The sequence below is a fragment of the Patella vulgata genome, chromosome 5, assembly GCF_932274485.2.
Source record: "Patella vulgata chromosome 5, xgPatVulg1.2, whole genome shotgun sequence".
Taxonomy (NCBI): domain Eukaryota; kingdom Metazoa; phylum Mollusca; class Gastropoda; family Patellidae; genus Patella; species Patella vulgata.
Window position 1 is genome coordinate 36,788,320 of NC_065883.2, and position 25,657 is coordinate 36,813,976.

Sequence of the window (25,657 nt, forward strand, 5' to 3'; positions counted from 1 at the left end):
ATTAGAAATTAGCAGATGAAACTAATAATTATACGAGATTATTGGGATAACAGATGGCAATATATAGATACATGTAACAAATAAACAAATAAACACTAATATAGCAGGTGAAACCATAATTACGAGATGAAAATGGTTAACCGTACAGGCAAGAAATTGAAAACTTCACATTAATAGGGATTAAATAAATCGACCCAAAGATTTGGGAGAAAATGTCCTGAGTCCCTATTTAATTTAGGCTTGTGTTTTTGAATTTCTAGCGCTTCTCGTAGAATTCTATTTTTCCATGTTGGTAAATTTTTAGCTAGTATTTCTGTATTCTCCCATTTGATATTATGCTTAGGATTTTGTTAGATGTGTTCTGCTATTGCTGATTTATTATATTCTTGTTTTATAACTGCGCGATTCATTTAGGTGGTAATGACATCATTTAGGTGGTAATGACATCGCGGCGACATCGTCACCTGTGGATATATATACCATAGAATAATTAGAATTTGTTCAATAGTGACAATATTTGAAGAATCAGTAAAATTTTGACAACAGTGGATTTTTCAAAGGCGTCTGCTTTGGAACCGGATTCATTTAAAAGACAAAGGAAACGCATTAATCAATATATAAAGATAAATTTGTGTGCTTTCCTGACATATCATACCCAAATGACTTTTTTACAGGACCGTGTGCCAGTGATGGGATTCCAAAATTTTAGTTGTCGGACATTTTCTTCACGAAAATAAGGGGACATAACTCTTATCATTATTTAAGCAGGCGTTTTCAAACCATAATTAAGAATCACGTGTCAACAAAATATTCAAATTCATATGTATTAGAAAAAATAGGTGTACCTCGTTATTTTTCATATTTAATTCCTGTACTGTATTCAAATTTATGTCAATAATATTTCTACAAAATTACATGACATCGTAATACCATAGAATGAAAGCCTGCCGACTACTGCCCATCCGTACCATTTTCAAATTCTCCCAAAATTACCATATTTTTCGGGTCATAAGTCGATACATTTTTCAGCAAAGTCCGGCATTTGTCTTATACTCCGTTTCGATTTATATACGGAAAGTAAAAAAATGACATCCCGAAATTTATTTGACCGTAAACCGTAGTAAACGTCGCTCTAATACAACGAGTGAGTGACACCGCAACTGCTAAAAAATCCCAACCCTAAGCACGCGCTATCGTCTAAAACAATTACCGTAACTACTTACGTTATTCCAATCAAAATATTCGTCAACATTTCTTACACTTAGCGTGTTTATTTATTTATTTAAAAACATAAACCCCATTCAAAATATGATCATAAATCCGACAATATGCCATCAAAAAAGAATCTTTTCTTTCGACATCAGACGTATTAGATTCGGCATGTTTACACCTCTTAATTCCACGTGCCTCGCAAGATTTCTACTTTCATTTTGTGTGTGTGTGAAATAGCTTTATTGAACTTCCACTGAAGAAATATCACAGACAAGTTACACAATGTGTGTGTGTTAGTTGTATTTTACGTCCGCTTCCACCGAGGTGATATCGCAGACAAAACACAATGTATATTGATTTGGGGTGTTATATACTATTAGGATATGTGACATATATGACTACGGCCAACATCAAGGAGATTAAAACGTGAAACAATGGAGAAATCACGGGTTAATCACGTAGATTAAGTTTATTGGATTGGTATATAGTCCGACAAAGGAGAAGCAATGGCTTCTGTTCAGGATTGAATTGATGAATTGTCCGACAAAGAATTAAGTCAGCCAATCAAGGCAGATTAAGTAGTTAATCAAGGCAGGTGAATGGGCGGTATATAACAATAAATACGTTGATCACTTAATTACCTAATCAATCCAGCCTATTATCAACGATAATCGGGTTGAGTGGTAGTTATACACTCAGTACTCTATATTACACTATATTAATTTTGGAATTTTGAATATTTTTACCATGTCTTGATGTCCGATTCGGCATATTCCTGGTTGGACAATTTAGGACGTTTGAAAAATAGCGTCGAACATGTCCGGAATATACGAGCAAAATCCCATCACTGCCGTGTGCACTTGTAGACAGCGTGTACTCCTACTAAAATCACCAGGATAAAGAAATATAGTGAAAGTCAAAGAAGACTTTTGAGTAGGCCATGAGACCGTTAAATGAACATTTTTAAATCAATCTCTAAAATACTCTTTTATTTGGATGTTTGGCTGTTTATTTTTATACGCCCACATGGAAATGTGGTTGTATATTGCCGTCGCTCCCGTCCGTCCGTCCATCCATCAGCCACAATTTCTTGTGAACACTCTACAGACTACATTTATCATCTGATTGTTTTGAAATTGATATATGTTGTTTGCTTTGGTGAGATGAAGAAGCCTATTTAATTTCAATAACTTCCGTTAATTTCTTCTGGAGTTATGGCCCTTGTTTCACTTTGTTGCACCTTGTGAACACTCTAACGACAAAAGTTATCAACCGATCTGTATGAAATTTATATGCATCATTTAAATTAGTAAAACAAAGAAGCCTATTGAATTTCAGCAATTTCCGTTAATTACATCTTGAGTTATGGCCCTTGTTTCACTTTGTTGAATCTTGTGAACGCTCTAATGACAAACGTTATCAACCGATCTGTATGAAATTGATATGCATCATTTAAATTAGTGAAATGAAGAAGCCTATTGAATTTCAGCAATTTCCGTTACTTTCTTCTGGAGTTATGGTCCTTGATTTACTTTGTTGAACTTTGTGAGCGTTCGAACGACAAAAGTTATCATCCGATCTGTATGAAATTTATATGCATTATTTGAATTAGTAAAACGAAAAAGCCTGTCGAATTTGAACAATTTCTGTAGATTACTTCCAGAGTTACGGCCCTTGTTTTAGTTTTTAGAACCTTGTGAACCCTCAAACGACGAAAATTATAATGTCATCTGTAGTATGAAATTGTCTATTAAATTCCCCTAATTACCTACGAAAGAATAAATATGTGACAACCCTTGTCGACTGCTCGGACGATTTAGCTGCTGTGGGCGTATGTTTTGTTGCCTGGCAACCTATCTTATGAAATTGAGAATATTCAAATTTGGTATAGGTGTTTATTAGGTCGAAGTCTTGATGGAGTTCGTAGATGAGCATTTTCTGCTTAGGGTAAGCAGAGATGAGCAATTTGATTGGTTGATGCTTTGGGACACGATAACTTTAGTTAAAATTAAGTGAGAGTGATGAAACTTGGTGTTTAGTTTCATTACATCAATACCTTGACTAAGTTCGATAATGAGCAATTGGATTGGCCAACCTTTTTGAACACACTAAATCTCCTTCTAATTGAGCTAGAATGTTCAAACTTGGTGTAGGTGTTTATTAGGTCAATGCCTTTATGGAGTTACGGGGATTAACATTTTCTGCTTAGGGTAAGCAGAGATAAGCAATTTGATTGGTTGATACTTTGGGATACGATAACTTTAGTTCTAATTAAGTGAAAGTGATGAAACTTTGTGTATAGTTTTTATACGCCCACATTTTCATGTGGACGTATATTGTCGTCACCCCTGTCTGTCCGTCCGTCCGTCCGTCCACAATTGTTTGTGAACAGTCTACAGGTCACAATCTTTATCCGATTCCAATGAAACTTGAAATATAGGTTTATCACCCTAAGATCTCGGTTCCTTTCGATATTGGCATGTATCGGACTGTAACTTCATGAATTATGGCCCCTGATTGTACGGAAAATGGCATTTTTAGCTTGCGGATTCTCTAGAGGTTACAATTTTTTTTTCCGATTTTAAAAATCGTTTAAATATTTCACCATTCCACCATAATGAAGGTTGACTTTGAATTTCGGGAAAATCGAAATGACACTGCCCAACAAAATGGCCGCTCTTTGTACGCAAATTGTGTAAAAGTATGCAATATGAAGGTTGTAGACCCTCTTAGAGGTCACAATTTTTGTCGGATTCTGATGAAACTTAAATCATATCTTTATATTCCAAAGATCTCAGTCCCTTTTGATATTTTCACATTTAAGACCATAACTTTCTTGATTATTGCCCCTGATTGTAATAAAAATCCCGTTTGTTTTTAGCTTGTTCTCTATCCATCTCTTGCAAAATGTGGGCATATCCTGCCTGGCAGCCGCTGGTTATCCTATTTTGTTGAAACTTGAAATGTAACTAACAGGGAGTTATTTTTTAAAATATTGTTCTCATTATTTAAGGCTATGGCATAGTCTTACAGAATTTTATTTTATAAGGCAATTTCAATTATGGTTGTCATGTGATCATTGTGCCGCTTGTCTATCATCCACGAATGAATAAAAACTTTGTAAGTTAGGTGATAGACAAAAACAATAATTTGTGTATTAAATATGAAGAAATGCCATGGTGTTGTATCAGCTTATTTTGGCTACTGAATTTTCTGATTCTGGTTGTAGTAGAAAAATCCTAATTTCGATTTTCTGATGACATCCGTTTATCCATCGAATAAACGAAGACAGTAAATTATTCAGGAATATTACGGACCTGAACTTCAAGTCATATCTTAGCCTATTCAGAATATGACATTCTCCATAACAAATTACCAAAAAATATTTTTGTTGAAGTCTGGTTATTTTAAAGTTAACAGGAGCTTCTAATTACCCTATTTTCTACCGGGACCTCATTTGACCTAATTCTGGACGGTTGGTTTCAAAATGAATTCAAATCCCTGTTCTTATCACAAATGCTAAAAAAGCTCTCCCCAAGAGATTCAGGAGAGCGATTTACCCTTTTTCCAATCCCAGGAGAGCTTTTTTTGACTCCCCAGGAATTTATTCATGTGAAGGCCTGTTATACTGATGTACTGCTAATTGATGATATTAGGTTGGTATTTTATAATATTGGGTAGTATTTGGTAGTATTGGGTTATTATTTGCTTGATTTGAGTGATGTAAGGAGGCAAATGGAACAGCCAGACATCGTTAATCACATTTGAAGTATATTTACCACGATATATCTCACTTTTTTTGAAAAAAATCAAGTAATATGGTAATTTTGAACCATAGTCCATAATGTTGTAGTATTGGGTAGTATGTGGTGATATTGGAGTGGTGTTTGGGTGGTATGGTATTAGGTAAATCATCCCGCGCCTCTTAAATGTAGTATTATGGAGAGTAATAAATGGAGTATCACTGGAAATGTAGATCAGTCGTTGAATTCTGTGGTTACATGTAAATTAACTGTGTTAGAAATTTGAATGAGATCAAAATATGTAACTGAAAGTAACACAAATTTTGTTTTTATTTCTTACAGTTGGATGAAACTTTGCTTTATGGTAAATCCTAGTGGTAAAATTCCTGTCAGAAGGTAAGAAATGATTATAAGTTTAATAGTTTATGTGCACGTTATAGTAAGAGATGTAGCTAGATCTTTTACTGAATTAGATAATTGTTAGTTACCACTGTTTCATATTTGTATTTACACTGTTCCGTGAAACAGGCACTAGATTTAATATAAAATACCTATACAAATGTCAATTAATATCTTAAACTTTTCATTTCAGTATTAGTCGAACCTTTGCTTCAGGTAAAACTGAAAAGATGATTATGCAATGTTTAAAGGAACTTGGGCTTCCTAGTGGAAAGGTAAATTATATTCACATATATTTAATTGTATTTTAGATCACGAGTCAGGTATGAAATGGATTCAAAGACGGAAGATAAAACCTAAGCAAACATGTAATTATTTTTCTTGTTTCTGGTTTAATTGCTATTCAGAAGATGAGTTAGACAGGACTTGTAAATAAAAAGAACAAAAGTAAAGTACATACAATGTAATGATGTTGCCTGCTTTAATAATCTTTAGGAAAATTCGTAACAAAGATCCAAGTTAACATAATTGATTTCTTTCATGCTTATTGGACCAAAAAGGTAATATTGTACCACACTGTAACTATTGTATCGTTTAATATTTAATAAGGGGTTTATAGCGTTAAAAACTATGCATATAGTTTAATTTCAAAACATCGTTTGATAATTGATAAAAATCGTTTGGAAATTACAAAAATGGTTTAATTAGTACTATGGTTTAATATAATGGTACACGGTTTAATTTCTCCGAGAGGGGTTTAGAAATGGCCGACCCGTTGACTTATCAAATGCGTTTATTTATTAGACGAGCAGTCCAATTTCCCAAGATGCATTTAGAAATCAACACCTGTTAATTTATCTACTGTGTTTTACTATTAGATGAATTGTTTATTTTCCCGCGAGCCGTTTATCCGATCGGTATATTTTGATTACGATTATTTGCATATTCAGTGCGAATAAAAATGGTGAATATAAAAAAAGCACACCCATAGATGCTCACCTTACCGTGGTCGTAGTATTATTATCCATTATCCATTCAAAATAGTAATTCGGCCATTGGCAAATACATCAAAAATAGGTAAATCACGTCCAAGGTAATTATACATTTGGAGTTCAGTAAATCACATCCCATTCGTTCGTTCGTTCCTGGAGTTTTACGTCCACTTCCACCTGAGGTGATATCGTAGACAAGTCACAGACATGATACATCCCAGGTAACACTGTAACATTGGTACCGTTTAATCTAGCGTAAATAGCGTTAATTTCTACTCTGTGTCCAATTATTCATAAATATTGTTTAATTTCGGCGAATAGTGCTCAACTTGTACTTCTATCGAATTTCAATCTCACTGTTAAATTTTGATTACCAAGTGTCTAATTAACTAGTGTTTAGTTTCTCGACACGTGTTGAATTATAAGCGTCCCGTCTAATTAGCACGACTGTTCAATAATTAGTTGGAACGTTCAATTTCCCGAGCCGTGATTAAAATCAGTCAAGGTGTCTAATTACGCAAGGTGTTCAATTTTGTTGTCAAACATCTAATTTCATGTGCGATGTTCAGACATTACGATGTGTTAGTTATTGGTCATCGTTCAGTTTTGCCGCCTAATGTCTATTTTGCCTCACGATGTTGAAATACTGTAATAAGTGTTAGTTTTAGTACTGACCTGTTGCGATACGGTGAAATATTATTTTTCAGGATTCATACGACGGCAGGTATCGTTTTGTCCACAATCATAAAACGTATATTTATATATCCATTTAAAACAGTATTTCCCACACTGACAACACATCCACGAATGATAAATCTCACGCATCTGATTTACGTGTGTACAAGTTGACTCCCTACCCTGGAGGTCACATAACGAGGATTAGACACCGGTGTTACATTTTTATACGCCCACATGGAAATGTGGTCGTATATTGCCGTCGGCCCCGTCCGTCGGTCCATCCGTCCGTTGTCCACAATTTCTTGTGAACACTCTACAGACTACATTTATCATCTGATTGTTTTGAAATTGATATATGTTGTTTGCATTAGTGAGATGAAGAAGCCTATTTAATTTCAATAACTTCTCTTAATGTCGTCTGGAGTTATGGCCCTTGTTTCACTTTGTTGCGCCTTGTGAACGCTATTACGACAAAAGTTATGAACGGATCTGTATGAAATTTATATGCATCATTTAAATTAGTAAAACAAAGAAGCCTATTGAATTTCAGCAATTTCCGTTAATTGCATCTAGAGTTATTGCCCTTGATTCACATTGTTGAATCTTGTGAACGCTCTAATGACAACAGTTATCATCCGATCTGTTTGAAATTGATATGCATCATTTAAATTAGTGAAACGAGGAATCATATTGAATTTCAGCAATTTCCTTTAATTACGCCGTGAGTTATGCCTATGGCCCTTGTTTCACTTTTTTGTACCTTGTGAATGCTCTAACGACAAAAGTTATCATCCGATCGGTATGAAATTTATATGCATCATTTAGATTAGTAAAACAATGAAGCTTATGGAATTTCAGCAATTTCCGTTAATTACATCTAGAGTTATGGCCCTTGTTTCACTTTAACAACAAAAGTTATCAACCGATCTGTATGAAATTTATATGCATCATTTAAATTAGTAAACCAAAGAAGCCTATTGAATTTCAGCAATTTCCGTTAATTACATCTAGAGTTATGGCCCTAGTTTCACTTTGTTGAATCATCTGATCTGTTTGAAATTGATATGCATCATTTAAATTAGTGAAACGAAGAATCATATTGAATTTCAGCAATTTCCTTTAATTACGCCGTGAGTTATGGCCCTTGTTTCACTTTGTTGTACCTTGTTTATGCTCTAACGACAAAAGTTATTATCCGATCTGTATGAAATTTATATGCATCATTTAGATTAGTAAAACAATGAAGCTTATGGAATTTCAGCAATTTCTGTTAATTACATCTAGAGTTATGGCCCTTGTTTCACTTTGTTGAATCATTTGAACGCTCTAATGACAACAGTTATCATCCGATCTGTTTGAAATTGATATGCATCATTTAAATTAGTGAAACGAAGAATCATATTGAATTTCAGCAATTTCCGTTAATTACACCGTGAGTAATGGCCCTTTTTTCACTGTGTTGTACCTTGTGAATGCTTTAACGACAAAACTATTATCCGATCTGTATGAAATTTATAGGTATCGTTTAAATTAGTAAAACGAACAAGCCTATTGAGTTTCAGCAAATTTCCGTTAATTACATCTAGAGTTATGCCCCTTGTTTCACATTGTTAAATCTTGTGAATGCTTGAAAGACAAAAGTTATCACCCATCATTTAAATTAGTGAAATGAAGAAGCCTATTGAATGTTAGCAATTTCTGTCAATTACTTCTAGAGTTATGGCCCTTGTTTTACTTTGTTGAACCTTGTGAACGTTCGAACGACAAAAGTTATCATCCGATCTGTATGAAATTGATATGTATTATTTGAATTAGTAAAACGAAAAAGTCTGTCGAATTTCAACAATTTCTGTAGATTACTTCCAGAGTTACGGCCCTTGTTTTAGTTTTTAGAACCTTGTGAACCCTCAAACGACGAAAATTATAATGTCATCTGTATGAAATTGTCCATTAAATGCCCCCTAATTACCTACAAAAGAACAAATATACGACAACTCTTGTCGACCGCTCTGACGATTTAGCTGCTGTGGGCGTATGGTTAGTTGCCTGGCAACAAATCTTTGTGTCAAGTTAGGAACCAACTCAAAATCCACATTCCCGTAACCGAAACGGATTTATAAATAAATATTTAGCTATGATAAATTAATAACAAAAAGCAAATGGTATGTATTTATATGTATGCACACTAAACACTAAAAACAATCACAAATAATGCAGGTTATTTCTCATTGGATCTTCTTCAGGTTTTCATTTTTATACGCCCACATTGAAATGTGGTCGTATATTTTTATGACTTGAACAGCTAAATCCATGATATTAAAAGCTTTGTATATTATTTTTGTTATACCCGAATCATATTGCATTAAATCAAAGGTACATTTATCACTACCCTATACGTATGGTATTAAAAAATAATGTGCGTCGGGGAGGTCACATAACGAGGATTGGACACCGGTGTTACATTTTTGTGTCAAGTTAGGTACCAACTCAAAATCCACATCTCGAAATTGAAACAGATTTATAAATAAATACCAGCAGGATACCCGGCTTCACTCGGCTGTCATAACTCTGAAACCAGAAGTGGTAGACTAACGCCACCTGGCCTATGTTACTCCCCAGTCCGAGCTACCCCTATACCCCAAATTTCAGACTCGGGGCAGACCTAGTGTAGCCCCAACCCCGAACAGACAGACAGACAGATACCCGAACAGACCGGCCTCGCTCGCGGGTCATAACTATGAAACCGGAAGTGGTAGACTAACGCCACCTGGCCTATGTTACTCCCCGTTCCGAGCTACCCCTATACACTAAATTTCAGACTCGGGGCAGACCTAGTGTAGCCGCCAACCCCGAACAGACAGACAGACAGACAAACGACAGTCACAAATATTAGTATAGATTTAGCTATGAGAAATTAATAACAAAAAGCAAATTGTATGTATTTATAATTATGCACACTAAACACTAAAAACAATCACAAATAATGCAGGTTATTTCTCATTGGATCTTCTTCAGGTTTTCATTTTTATACGCCCACATTGAAATGTGGTCGTATATTGTGGTCGTATATTTTTATGACTTGAACAGCTAAATCCATGATATTAAAAGCTTTTTATATTAAACGTTAGCATGGGGCAGAACTTTATAAAAACCAAACAAATTCTAATCATTTTCTGATTATTACTTCATGAGTTGTTACTCTTAATCAGATTTTAGTGTATTATAAATGTTTCATTACCGAAAAAAGTAAAAATATGCGACAACACTTGTTGACTGCCCGGACGATTTAGCTGCTGTTGGCGTATGTTTCATTGCCTGGCAACCTATCTTTTTTATATTCACCATTTTTATCCGCACTTCATATGCAAATAATCGTAATCAAAATATACTGATTGGATAAACGGCTCGCAGGAAAATAAACGATTCATCTAATAGTTAAACACAGTAGATAAATTAACAGGTGTTGATTTCTAAACGTTCCTTGGGAAATTGGACTGCTCGTCTAATAAATAAACGCATTAGATAAGTCAACGGGTCAGCCATTTCTAAACCCCTCTTGGAGAAATTAAACGGTGTACCATTAAATTAAACCATGGTACTAATTAAACCATTTTTGTAATTTCCAAACGATTTTTATCAATTATCAAATGATGTTTGACAAAAATGAGTTTTGATGAGATTGTATACTTCACCAGATCAAGTCACTTTGAAATTATTGTCTGCCCACCATGTATGGGAAATATAAGTTACACCATCATTTTTGTTGATATGCAGTTGAAAGATAGTAGATATTGACAATCACCAGTAAAAAAAATATTCAAGGTTATTCACTAACTAGCTAATTGATTAATGGAGATCTTTAATGATTTTTCAGTCCCAAATGATGTCGTTGTGAAGAGTTGATAATTTTGTGATAGGAAATGTTCGATAGAAAAAATTCCTATCTCCAGTTTATCTTATTTTCTATCAAATTTGAAATCCATGTCCAGATTCTGCAACATATGAATATAATAATGTATTGCCATGAACTCAAAGATGACAAATGTAAATATAGAGCGCCAGACTTTGATGTCACATGTTTATATTCTAACATTGTATGTGTTTACAAACACCAAAAGAGGGGGGGGGGGCAAATGGTTAGCTTGTGCATGTTGTATCATAAGGTCTGTCATTGAGTCAGCTGATAAGGTTTCGATTTCCCAGTTGTACGTGACAAGGCGTAGGGTCGCCTGTCCAACCTTATGGGTTTTCTCCAGGGCCTCTGGTTTCCTCCCACTGCTAAAGACCCCTAATGGCGCAAACGAATTATTGGAATAAAATTGAAATATATGTTAGTCCCGAAATGACCTAATGACCTAGTTTGTGTCAGTGGAGGTTAACCCCCCCCTCTCTCTCTCTCTCTCTCTCCACAAGAAGGTATAAAGATGAATATAATCACAGACTTGAGAAACTGATGATCTTCATTCCATAATGCATAGTAAGATGTCTTGAATACAACTAAACTCCTACTTGTATATCCTCTTTAAAATAACAAAACATGAAAATGGTATCATGTTATGTTAATAGAATATACATGTAAGCTAATATACTAGGTTTAACTGATTATTTTCCCCCGCCTTTCGAAGAAAGCAGGGGACTATTAAAATGGGTTCGTCCGTCTGTCTGTCTGTCCGTCACACTTTTTGGGACACAATAACTCTTCTTTCTAATTGAGCTAGAATGTTCAAACTTGGTGTAGGTGTTTATTAGGTCATCAATGCCTTGATGGAGTTCGAAGATGAGCATTTTCTGCTTAGGGTAAGCAGAGATTAGCACTTTGATTGGTTGATGCTTTGGGACACAATAACTTTAGTTCTAATAAAGTGAATGTGATAAAACTTGGTGTATAGTTCGATTAGATGAATACCTTAACTAAGTTTAATAATGAGCAGTTTCTGCTCAGGGTAAGCAGAGCAATAATCAAATTGAGGTAGATTGTTCAAACTTGGTGTAGGTGTTTATTAGGTCAATGCCTTGATGAAGTTCGAAAATGACCATTTTCTGCTTAGGGTAAGCAGAGATAAGCATTTTGATTGGTTGAAGCTTTGGGACATGATAACTTTAGTTCTAATTAAGTGAGAGTGATGAAACTTGGTGTATAGTTTCATTACATCAATACCTTGACTAAGTTTGATAATGAACATTTTCTGCCAAGGGTAAGCGAAGCAATAATCAATTTGATTGGTCGAGACTTTGGAACACAGTAACTCTCCTTCTAATTGAGATAGAATGTTCAAACTTGGTGTAGGTGTTCATTAGGTGAATGCCTTGTCAGAGATTGATGATGAACATTGTCTGCTTACGATAACCAGAGATAAGCAATCTGATTGGTTGATGCTTTGGGGCACGATAACTTTGGTTATAATTAAGTGAGAGTAATGAAACCCCTAGTATAGATTCATTATATCATTACCTTGACTAAGTTGGATGATGAGAATTTTCTGCTGAGGCTAAGGAGCTATAAGCAGTTTGATTGGAAGACTTTGGAACATAACAACGCTGCTTTTAATTGATGATAATCAGTTTGATTGCTTGATACTTTTGAAAAAAATAAATGTGCGTGTAATTAGTATGTTGGCTTGTTTTATCTACTTGTGTATATGCTTGATAACGACTTGTTGTTCCATGAAAACTGTGTTATCTGAGAACGGTAGAGTATTATCTCCAAACAATTATGTACATGTATGTACCTATGTTTCATCAATAGCTTGTAATACAGCTACTCATTTCCACCTTCCTTGCATTCCATTGGATAGTTTGCATTGGTGTTTGTATATGGGTCACTTTTTGGTATTGTGCACAAAAGTGTGACATAATTGCAAGAAAATAAACCTTCACTAATTTTGCTTAAATTTATCTGCATACAAAGAAAAATATGTAACATTTTCATATTTTAGAACGAAAATATAATGCAACTTCTGAGAATTAATGTTTAAGGGTTGTGCATGTTACACAGGACACAAATAGTGACTCAGGTTTTGTACAATTTTTATACGCACACATTGAAATGTGGTCGTATATTGTCGTCGCCCCCGGCCTTGCGTCGTCACAGGCTAAAGTTAATATCCGATTTATATACAGTGTTTAAGGCCATGAGACGAAGAAGCCTATTGATTTTCAGCGATTTCCGACAATTACTGCCAGAGTTATGGTCCTTGATCACTTCAAAAAATCTTGTGGACGCTCTAGAGGCTAAAGTTAATATCCGATTGACTTTAAATTTATACACAGTGTTTAAGGTCATGAGACGAAGATGTCTATTCATTTTCAGCGATTTCCAAAATTACTCTCAGAGTTATGGCCCTTGATCACTTTGAAAAATCTTGTGGACGCTCTACAGGCCAAAGTTAATATCCGATTGACTTTAAATTTATACACAGTGTTTGAGGTCATGAGACGAAGAAGCCTATTGATTTTCAGCGATTTACGATAATTACTGCCAGAGTAATGGCCCTTGATAACTTTGAAAAATCTTGTGGACGCTCTAGAGGCTAAAGTTAATATCCGATTGACTTTAAATTTATGCACAGTGTTTAAGATCATGAGACGAAAAATTCTATTCATTTTCAGTGATTTTCGATAATTACTGCCAGAGTTATACCCCTTGATCACTTCAAAATATTGTGTGGATGCTCTATAGGCTAAAGTTAATATCCGATTGACTTTAAATTTGAGGTCATAAGACGAAGAATCCTATTGATTTTCAACGATGTCTGATAATTACTTTAAGATCTTGAGACGAACAAGTATATTGATTTTCAATGAACTTTTATGACTTGAACAGCTAAATCCATGATATTAAAAGTTTCGTATACTAAATTTTAGCATGGGGCAGAACTTTATAAAAACCAAACAAATTCCAATGGTTTTCTGATAATTACTTAATGAGTTGTTACTCTTAATCAGATTTTAGTGTATTATAAATGTTTCATTAACGAAAAAAGTAAAAATATGCAACAACACTTGTTGACTGCCCGAACGATTTAACTGCTGTGGGCGTATGTTTAGTTGCCTGGCAACCTATCTTTGAAACTGTACACAATTTTTCATGTGCTATATCAGCATCCAGATTTTTTACGCTTTTAAGACCAAAATATTTCAAAACAAAAAACTACAAACCTTATTGCGTGTACAGTGTTTACTCACATTTTACCATGGCCATAACATTTAATCTCTATTTATCAATTCTAATGTTAAATGATAAGCCTTATAATGGACTCCAATGTTACTGGTTTTAATTCCAATTTGTCTTTCTTGGTTTCAAGAAAATTAATTGGTTGTGTATGTTACATTTTTATGATGGACACCAAAATAGAAAAATACAAATCACATTTAACATTTTCTTTATTATAAAAATAACAAATCCAGAAAAAACTGGTGCCAATAATTCATTAAACAAATTTAAACAACTGAAACCGGTTACAACTTTTATATTCCACAATTGCGGGGAGATTTAGTTTTTTTGTTATGGAATAAACCATTTCCCAACTTTGATCCTCCCTTGTTGGCCAACGATAAAAATCCCCAGACTGTTCCATATATTGGAGAAACACCTCATCCCCCTTGATTTCCAGGATTTGAAAAATATAATTATAAATTGATGCCAATATTGAAATCAAAAGGGAATCTAGCTTAAATTGCATTGCCTGTCACGGTCTTATAAAAGTAGCAATGTACTGTTATTGTTTCTAAATTATAGGCTAAATCAAGATATTTTTAAACAATGTACCACAAAATATACAAGATTTATTTTATATTAGTAATAGAACCTGAAAAAGTGATTTACCGACATTACACGGAAACCAAGCATTAAATGTGAAATCACTGAAATATAGTTCGACGTACTTCGCACGGCTCTCGTACGGTTAACATACACATTGAATTTCAGTAACCAAGGTAACTATCTTCCATCATATCGTCTGTTTTTTCATAACACACATTGTTCCTTTAACTTATTAGGCCATTTGTTAATGTATACTCACAATTCTTACAGACGTTACAGCTTTCACACCTGGCGGGACACAACAAGACCAAAGATGAAACAAATGCCGTCTGCCGACAGTGTCGTAAATATCTATTTTTAGAAACAAAGGACCGCCTACAGCGATGGATGGGTGATCGAAGACGAAGGAAGTAAATGTTTTAGCGACGTTACAAATGAAAATAGGACATGAATAAATGTATCAATGAATGACCTTTGTTTTTTTTTTTCATTACATTATAATTTTGGCTTGTCATGCAAAGGTATATTCTTTAGAACGACCGAATTCAACATTCTAAAATAACATTCGTAGGTTTATCGTCCCATTGCGGTTTCCCAAACAAAAACAATTTTTTAATATTTTATGGACACGAAAGGTAACGTGCGCAACCTCATAGTCAGATGAATGTAAAAAGCAATCAACAAACAGGGGAGTGTCAAATATGGTTTTAAATGATGATTTGAACAATTATTTATTTCATTAAAAGTCAGAATGCTTCATTTCTTTGCCCGTAATACTGGCAATCATGGAATGAAAAGGTTCAGATTTCCATGTCACAATTTTGCAGGTTGAAAATAACGAATTTTGACAATTGTTGATAGATAAAAAAATTCAAAAAATATTCACTGAACCAGTTTTATTTACAATATTACAGCAGGTATTGGTGCATGGATGGAAAGTAATGAAATATTTGAAATATCAAAATTTTAATTCTAAAAGTGCCCAATACTGAAAAGTGACCAATATGTGAAATCTTGTTGAAACGTCGCGGTGAAATAAACGATAGTAAGTGTTATTCCATAAATAGTGTGTCATTTGATTATGTTCCAATTACTAAATGCCATTCAAAGAATATACTCTACCATTATTGGCAATTGTTGTCTTATTTATAGTCTTTAAAATAATCTGATTATTTTATCAATTACAGTTTGATGAAATTGAACCATCAGCATTTACCTTTGACAAATTTTATGAATTATATCACAAAATTTGCCCAAGAACTGATATAGAAGAACTCTTTAAAGAACTGTAAGTTAAACATAAGAAATTGGAACAATTTATACTGTGACTAAATTATTATATATTTTTATTTTATAAGCCCACATTGAAATGTAATCTTATATTGTCGTCGCCCTTATCCATCAGTCCATCATCATCCACAGTAACTTGTGGATGATCTAGAAGCTAAAGTTATCATCTGGATGACTTCAAATTTATACACAGTGTTTAAGCTCATGAGACAAAGAATCGTATTGATCTTCAAGGATTTCATATACACTCAAAGCCATTAAGAACGCAATGCCAAATTCAAAGTTTATTTACTGCAACAACTTTTAACAAATGTACATAACAATTGACAAAATCGAGATAACAAGCATCTGTGGATAATTTCACAAAAGAATTCACTACAAATGCACAAAACCGTAACGTCAGAGAACCATGAAACAAAGCAGGGGTCAGCTGAAGTCAATATTGGGTATGTCCACCCCCTGATCTCTTACTCATACCTGAATTCGCCTTAGCATGGACTGGCACAGATGTCACTCTACACGCTGTGGGATTGTTTGCCAATGATTTTAGAGTGCCTGTGCCAAGTCTGGAACAGTTTGTGGTGCCACGGCTTGAGTTCGAACTCGTCGTCCAAGTTCATCCCAAAGGTGTTCGATCAGGTTATGGCCAACCATAACACCGGACGAAGGATGGCGTCAACATAATGTTGAGCGTTGAGATTGCCTTGGACCACCACTAACTGGGTCCGGAAGTTGACGTTGATAGCGGCCCAAACCATGCCGCCACCTCCCCCCCCCCCCCAAAAAAAAACGATCCCTTTCCAGCACGCAGTTACGAGCAAAGCGTTCATGTCGACGACGGTAGATACGGTTACGTCCATCAGGAAAACTGAGGTTGAATCGCGATTCATCCAAGAAGATGACATTTCGCCATGGTGTGTTATGCAGATATCCCTGATTTGTGGCCCATGGCAAGTTGATGACGATGCAAAGGGATTTGAGCTTGGTATGGTCGACGGCAGCGTAACCCAAGAACAGCCAGGCGTCTTCAGACTGTTTGAGGGCTGATCTGACGTTGCCGTGTTCCAACAGTTCCCCTTGCAGTAGCAGTAGCTAACTGGAACCTGTTGCGCAGATGCTGTAGTCGGATGTGGCAATCTTGAGCAGTAGTTGTTACAGGTGGCGCTCCAGGTCAGGGTCAATCGGCAACTCTTCCATTGGCGTGGAAGTGTGGTCTGAGACGAGCAATGGTCAATGGGTGGACATAAAGTGTATCTGTGAAGCCTCCTGATCCAGCATGCCAATAGCTCTGTTCCTGTAAGTTTACTTGTGTAAGGTGTGGCATTTTTCCGTAGTGATAAATGTTGAAATTTTGGGCGCTATTGTACTTTCGCACCTCTATCAGTTCCCGTTAAGGGGATGTTAAGGGGGACTAGCCATCATCTCACACCAAATTTCAGCCGAATCGATGAATAACTTTTTATTGTACCAACTTTTTATCTTCAGAAGAGATACAAATTGATCCATTCTTCGCCATTTTCTTTGTTGACTATTTAGACTCGAATAACAAGACACTAAGACTACGCTTCCTGCCTAACGCTGTAGTTCGTAATAATAACAATAATTTTCGTATATTTTAACTTTTGCGTTAAGCCACCATTTTTTATAAACGACTATTTGGCAATGACTAGTTGGATTAGCCTTTACGTGACGCTGAACCTGACTTAAATTTCCCATCGAGATCGGGACCTTTGCGCTTATGTGCTATGCCCAGGCTTTTTCTTGCTGCATGTATGAGGTTAATGTCTGGGGTTTAAAGCAGGCAACTCAAACTTTTCAAAGTCAGTTTTTGAACATTTGACCTTGGCTTACGACCTTCACTCTGTAACCATTTCAAATGCCCATCATCGACCTTTACCAGTGTGACAGTTTGAATTGACTCCTGGTGTGTTTGCTTCTGGGCACTTGCTCATGTCAGAAACTGTTGTTTGCATTAACAACAAAGCTGTATATACCTTCGGCGATGTAATTAGTTCAGGAAAAAGTATTACGTATACCAAATGACAAAACCCTAACCAATAGAGATTTGTCATTAATTGTCATTTAGTGATTAATAGTTAGACCGTACACGATCAACAGATCTATGTTGTTTAGCTTGAAATTGATATTTGTATTGTTCGTGATTTGTTGCCGTTGTTTTTTTTTTAGTGATTATTCGTCACACTTTTTGAAGTTTTAACTATGTTTTAATAATTAACTATTTTGCAGATTGAATATTGGCCTTTATATGATTGGGATTTCTCTGTATCATTGTTATTTTAATTTTGTACTTCTTATTAGAGGGGGGGGGGTTGGATGGCTGAATGGTTAGCGTGCGCGCGATGTATCATACAGTCTGTCATTGAGTTGACTGGCGTGGTTTCGAATCCCCGGTTGTACGTGGCAAGGAGTAGGGTCGCCTGTGCAACCTCGTGCTTTTTCTCCGGGTCCTCCGGTTTCCTCCCACTGCTAAAGACCCCTACGCGCAAGCGAGTTATGTAAATAAAATTAAACCATATGTTAGTCCCGAAATGACCTAGTTTGTGTCAAGTAGACGTTAAACCCCATTTCTCTCTCTCTCTTATTAGAATTTTGACAACTTCACAATATATGCTTATGTGTTTTATTACTCAAACACATATCCGTTGTCATGCAAACCATGGGATCTAAATCTGAAAACACCCATTTCTTGAACATGAATATATATTTATCACCCAATTCCATACAAATAAAAGAAAGTGGTAATAAATACTCCCTGTATTTGGGTTCAAACATGCATGCAAATTGCACAAGGGACAATTATTTTGTATTAAATTTTCGCATTGTGGACGGGAATATACTGTATAATAATAAAGATCGTCAATTTGTATTTCTACTTTTTATCGAAATAAACAAACAATAGAAACTCGACACCCTCTCCTGATAGAAACTGATTTGACCATAAGAAAATCTTCGGAGAAAACCTATCACGGTCCAAGCCAAGATTATGGCCTTTTATAACGGTTACAGAGTGAAGGTCAAATGTCCATAAACTGCCTTTAAATAGTTCGAGTTCAGTTTCCCGTAATATGACCTTGACCCACAACTTGACCCAATTATCTTTTCTGAGGGGCGTCATCTCTGCTTTCACCTCGAACATTAACCTTGATAATACAGCAAGAAATAAGGCCATAGCGCGCATAAACGCAAAGGTCCCGAAATCGATGGGAAATTTGGAGTCAAGGTCAAAATCAAAGTCACGGTTGATTACTGGAAGTCACCACGACCTTTCATATTGACCACGGCCATAGCCTTCCTCTCGAACACAGGCTGTCAGCGTTTGACCGGTTGCTGGCCAAGCAGTGTGTGACAGGACCAAGGTAAACGTCAATGGTCCTAGCCAAGATGATGGTTTCTTAAAATGGTTACGGGGTGATTGTCGTAATTTAAGGTCAAATGTCCCAAAATTGCCTTTGAAAAGTTTGAATTCAGTTTTCTGTAACATGACCTTGTCTCACGACTTTGACACAATCATCTTTTCCGAAGGGTGTCGTCACTGCTTTGACCTCCAACATTAACCTTGATAAAACAGCAAGAAATATGGCCATGGCGCGCATGAACGCAAAGGCCTCGATATAGATGGGAAGTTTGGAGTCATGGTCAAAGTCCTGTTCACAGTTGGTTAGCGTTGATGACCGGATGTCACCACAACCTTTCTTATTGACCATGCCCATTGTCTTCCTTTCGAACACGGGCCCTCTGTGTTTGACCGTTTTCTGACTAAGCAGTGTGTGACAGGACAAAGGTAAATGTCGATGGTCCAAGCCAAGATGATGGCCTTTTAAAATGGATATGGGGTGAAGGTCGTAAGTGAAGGTCAAATGTCCCAAAACTGCCTTTGAAAAGTTTGAGATCAATTTTCTGTAACATGACCTTGGCCCACGACTTTGACTGAGTTATCTTTTTTGAAGGGCGTCATCTCTGCTTTCAAGGCAAACATTGACCATGATAATACAGCAAGATATGGGCCATGGCAAGCATAAACGCAAAAGCCCCGAGATCGATGGGAAGTTTGAAGTCAAGGTCAAAGTAGATGTCAAGGTTGGTTAGCGTTGTTTACTGGAGGTCAGCATGACCTTTCATATTGACCACGCCCATAGCTTTCCTTTCGAACACTGACCCTCTGCGTTTGACCGTTTTCTGACCAAGCAGTGTGTGGCAGAACCAAGGTAAACGTTGATGGTCCAAGCCAAGATGATGGTCTTTTAAAATGGTTACGGGGTGAAGGTCGTAAGTCAAGGTCAAATGTCCCAAAACTGCCTTTAAAAAGTTTGAGTTCAATTTTCTGTAACATGACTATGACCCACTACTTTGACCCAATCATCATTTATCAGGGGCATATTCTCTGTTTTCACCCCGAACATTAACCTCTAATATACAGCAAGAAATAGGGGCGTAGCACATATAATCATCATTTATCAGGGGCATATTCTCTATTTTCACCCCGAACATTAATCTCTAATATACAGCAAGAAATAGGGGTGTAGCACATATAAGTGCAAAGGTCCCGATCTCGATGGGAAATTTGAAGTCGGGGTCGGCGTCAAGGTCACAGTGATATTCACACGTAAAGGCCAATCCAACTAGTCATCGCCAAATAGTCGTTTATAAACAATGGTGGCTTATCGCTCAAATTAAAGTATACGAAAATTATTATTATTATTACAAACTGCAGTGTTAGACAGGAAGCGCAATGTGTCGGAATCCGTCTTAGTGTCTTGTTATTCGAGTCTAAATAGTCAACAAAGAAAATGGCGTCGAACGGATGAAATCGTATCTCGTCTGAAGATAAAAAGTCGGTTAAATAAAAAAGTTATTGATCGATTCGGCTGAAATTTGGTGTGAGATCATGGCTAGTCCCGCTGAACATCCCCTGCAAATTTCAATTCTCTACAACCACGGAAACTGGTAGAGGTGCAAAAGTGCAATAGTGCCAAATTTTGATCTGTATTTAAAGGGCCAGAGTGCAGGGAATGTAGTGCAAAACGTGTGACATGGGACTGCTTAAAATCATGAAAAATGTCAAGTGTTGCATTTGCACGAACAAAGTTCATAACCAAGAACTGATATTGGGTTCAAACCCAGAACTCCACAAAAAGAGACCCATCACAAGTTTCAACTATGTGCCATAAGATAGGAAAGCCCAAGAAAACGTTTACCAGAAATATTTCACGAATTAGGCATTGCGTTTTTATACACCCACATTTTCATGTGGACTTATATTGTCGTCGCCCCTGTCCGTCCGGACGTCTGTTTGTCCACAATGGAGCAGCGTACTGAATTTAACAATTTTTGTTCATTAGTTTTAGAGTTATGGGTCTTGTTTCAATTTGTAGAACCTTGTGAACACTCTAACAGCAAAAGTTACCATCCTATCTGCTTAAAATTGATTTGCCATTTGCAGATAAATGAAAGAAAGACTCCTATTGAAATTCAACATTTTCACTTTACAGAATCTTGTGAACGCTCTAACTAATAACAAAAGTGAACATCCGATCTGTATGAAATTTGAATTATTCAGATTAGTGAAACGAAGAAGCCGTTTGAATTTCAGCAATGATATTATTATTATTATTATACCATAAAGATATTTCCTTGTAGACTGCTCGGATGACTTAGCTCCTATTAATGTACATGCATGTTTCGTTGCCTGGCAGTCGGAGCAGAACAATAGGGTGTTAAATCCCATTTCCTTTCATTTCCATTGCCTGGCAACCAGTCTTTAAATATGATCTCATTACCTTCAAAAGCATAAATATTAATATAAAACCTTTGATGGTGTAAAATTATGATTAACTTGTGTACATGTAATTTACTTTAGGCTTATTTTTCCTTGTCATTGGTATAAATTAAAATAAGTTTTGAAGGTTGCATAGGCGACCCAATTCTGCTTGAAGGTACATATTTGAAAGTTATAGGTCTAGTGCATATATGTGTTGGCATCAGACAGTTTGTATCCTGAAAATATGACTACTTGGTATTATTCAAGTTATTTATTGTCCCCCGCCTTTCGAAGAAAGCAGGGGACTATTAAAATGGGTTCGTCTGTCTGTCTGTCTGTCTGTCGGTCCGTCCGTCCGTCCGTCACACTTTTTGGGACACAATAACTCACCTTCTAATTGACCTGAAATGTTCAAACTTGGTGTAGGTGTTTATTAGGTCAATGCCTTGATAAGCAATTTGATTGGTTGATGCTTTGGGACACGATAACTTTAGTTCTAATTAAGTGAGAGAGCTGAAACTTGGTGTATAGTTTCATTACATCAATACCTTGACTAAGTTCGATGAAGAGCATTTTCTGCTCAGGGTAAGCGGAGCGATAAGCAATTTGATTGGCCGAGACATTGGAACACAATAACTCTCCTTCTAATTAAGCTTGAATGTTCAAACTTGGTGTAGGGGTTTATAAGGTCAATGCCTTGATGGAGTGCGAAGAACAGCATTTTCTGCTTAGGGTGTTTATTAGGTCAATGCCTTGATAAGCAATTTGATTGGTTGATGCTTTGGAACACGATAACTTTAGTTCTAATTAAGTGAGAATGATGAAACTTGGTGTATAGTTTCATTACATCAATACCTTGACTAAGTTCGATGATGAGAATTTTCTGCTTAGGCTAACGAGCAATAAGCATTTTGATTGGTCAAGACTTTGGAACATAACAACTCTTCTTCTAATTGAGGTAGAATGTTTAAACTTGATGACTGAGTTCAATGATTAACATATCGAGCTAAAGCGAAGCAGAGATAAGCAATTTCCTGCTTTGGGACAAGATAACTTTGATCCTATCTGATAGAGAGTGATGAAACTTAGTGTATAGTTGATAATCAGTTTGATTGCTTGATACTTTGGAAAAAAATAGATGTGCGATTAATTAATATGTGTCATCTATTTATTTGGGGATTTCGGCGGGGGACGTCAGCCTCACTGTTGGCTTGTTATCCTAAATACATATATACAAGAAGCAATATAAATGCTTTAATTGTACACTGCACATTTTTTTATACGCCCACATTTTCCTGTGGAGGATATTGTCGTCACCCATGTACGTCCGGATGGACTTCCATCCGTCTGCCTGTCCGTCCACAATTTGTTTGTGGACACTCTACAGGTCACAATTTTTATCTGATTTTGACGAAACTTGAAATATAGGTCTATCTCCCAAAGATCTTGGTTCCTTTCGATATTGGCATGTATCGGACCATAACTTCATGAATTATGGCCCCTGATTGTACGAAAAATCACGTTTTTAGCTTGTGGACCAGGGGCGTAAAAATTTTGGGAATCCACTAGCCCAGGGCTAGTAGTCTACTGTCAGGCACTAGCACGGCATTAATATCAACTAGTCCATAGTTCAACAAGGTACAAGATTTAATCTTCAATATTTGGAGATATGTTTTGTTGCCTGCCAACCTATCGTTTTTATGCGCCCACATTTCAATGTGGTCGTATATTGTCTTCGCTCCTGTCCGTCCGTCCGTCCGTCTGGCGTCCACAAGCAAATAGTCCATAGTTCGACAAGGTACAAGATTTAATCTTCAATATTTAGAGATAGGTTTTGTTGCCTGCCAACCTATCGTTTTTTGTTGTCGCTCCTGTCCGGCCGTCCGGCAGCCACAATTGCTTGTTGACGCTCTAGAGGCTCAAGTTAATATCCGATTGACTTTATAAATTTATACACAGTGTTTAAGGTCATGAGACGAAGAAGCTTATGGATTTTCAGCGATTTCCGATAATTACTACCAGAGTTATGGCTCTTGATCACTTCAAAAAATCTTGTAGATGCTCTAGAGGCTAAAGTTAGTATTCGATTGACTTTAAATTTATACACAGTGTTTAAGGTCATGAGACGAAAAAGCCTATTGACTTTCAGCGATTTCCAATAATTACTACCAGAGTTATGGCCCTTGGTCACTTCAAAAAATGTAATATCCGATTGACTTTAATTTTATACACAGTGTTTAAGATCATGAGACGAAGAATCCTATTGATTTTCAGCGATTTCCAATAATTACTACCAGCTTTAGAGGCTAAAGTTATCATCTGATTGACTTCAGATTGATACACAAAGTTTAAGATCTTGAGACGAACATTGATTTTCAATGAATTTTTATTACTTGAACAGCTAAATCCATGATGATAAAAGTTTTTTATACTAAACATTAGCATGGGGCAGAACTTTATAAAAACCAAACAAATTCTAATGGTTTTCTGATAATTACTTAATGAGTTGTTACTCTAGCTCAATCAGATTTTAATGTATTATACATGTGTCATATTCGAAAAAAGTAAAAATATGCACATTTCATTTGTAATATATCACGGTAAATTAACGTCCTTTAATTCCCGCTTGAAGATTTGTATACGTTACGTATTATTAGCACTTACTGCAAAGCACAAGATACCCTCGACTGATTGACAAATTGCTTTACCGTATTTATTTACCTGGTCACTCTATAGAGTCTCAAAATGAAACAAATCAGTTTCATATGCTGATATAATATTAAAATAGACAGGATAGTAAAATTGTTTATATTATCAATCAAGTGCCATGCTGTGTCAAAGTTGACAACACACGGGTCACTGGAACCATTCATCATGGAGTGTGTGTAACTAACACCTGTAGTAAATTCTTTGGAAATACCTGACATGTTAAATAATCAAAATTATCTTGTATTTAAAAATACAAAGGTATGCTTTCAAATATTTATGTCAGAACTAATCTAATATGAAGTATAAATGAGTTTTGTTTTTAAATCAACCTGATTTCAACTGGTTTATACTTGACCTGTCAAAGCGTGCAAGATGGAGAAATGAAATGTCAAGAATGAATAAATAGCAAGGGTACAAAAAATGTCCATACAGCTCTAAGTTTTACTACAGAAAATCTATTGTTATGATTGAGTTTTCCTTGGAATTTGAGAGATAAATGTGGGATATTCTACACTAGCCCATAAGTTATTTTTGTTAGCCCCGGGCGTTGGGTTAGTGGATTTTTACAACCCTGTTGTGGACAATCTGGAGGTCATGATTTTGATAAAACTTGAAATGCATGTTTATAACTCAAAGATCTTGGTTCCTTTCGATTGAGTTTGAATTTCATGAAAATCGGACCAAAACTGCCGGACAAAATGGCTGCTCCTCGTACGCAAACAGTGTAAACATATTGTATATCAAGGTTGTGGACCCTCTAGAGTTCACAATTTTGATCCGAATTTGATGAAACTTAAAATACATGTTTATAACCCAAAGATCCTAGTTCCTCATGATATTCACACATATCGGATTGTAACTTTCTGAATTATGGCCCTTGATTGTACAGAAAATCGCATTTTTATGTGGACCCTCTAAAGGTCACAATTTTTATCCAATTTTAAAAAACGTTTATATTTATCACCGTTACACCCTAATGACAGTTGAGTTCCAATTTCGTGACAAAATGGTGGCTCCTTGTATTCAAATAGTGTAAAAGTATGTCATACCAAGTGTGTACCCTCTAGAAGTCACAATTGTTATCCGATTTTGA

General features: G+C 35.9%; 1 protein-coding gene across 4 annotated transcripts in view; it reads left to right on the forward strand.

Annotated features, from left to right (window-relative positions):
* The window catches only part of LOC126821498 (1-phosphatidylinositol 4,5-bisphosphate phosphodiesterase beta-4), a 315,174-nt gene that overhangs the window by 101,538 nt on the left and 187,979 nt on the right, over positions 1-25,657 (forward strand). For all 4 annotated transcript variants that reach the window (XM_056100864.1, XM_056100865.1, XM_056100866.1 and 1 more), the window contains exons 7-9: positions 5,298-5,351; positions 5,548-5,629; positions 15,974-16,074. In XM_056100864.1, coding sequence (XP_055956839.1) covers positions 5,298-5,351; positions 5,548-5,629; positions 15,974-16,074 — 237 coding nt within the window. The remainder of the gene's footprint in view (positions 1-5,297; positions 5,352-5,547; positions 5,630-15,973; positions 16,075-25,657) is intronic.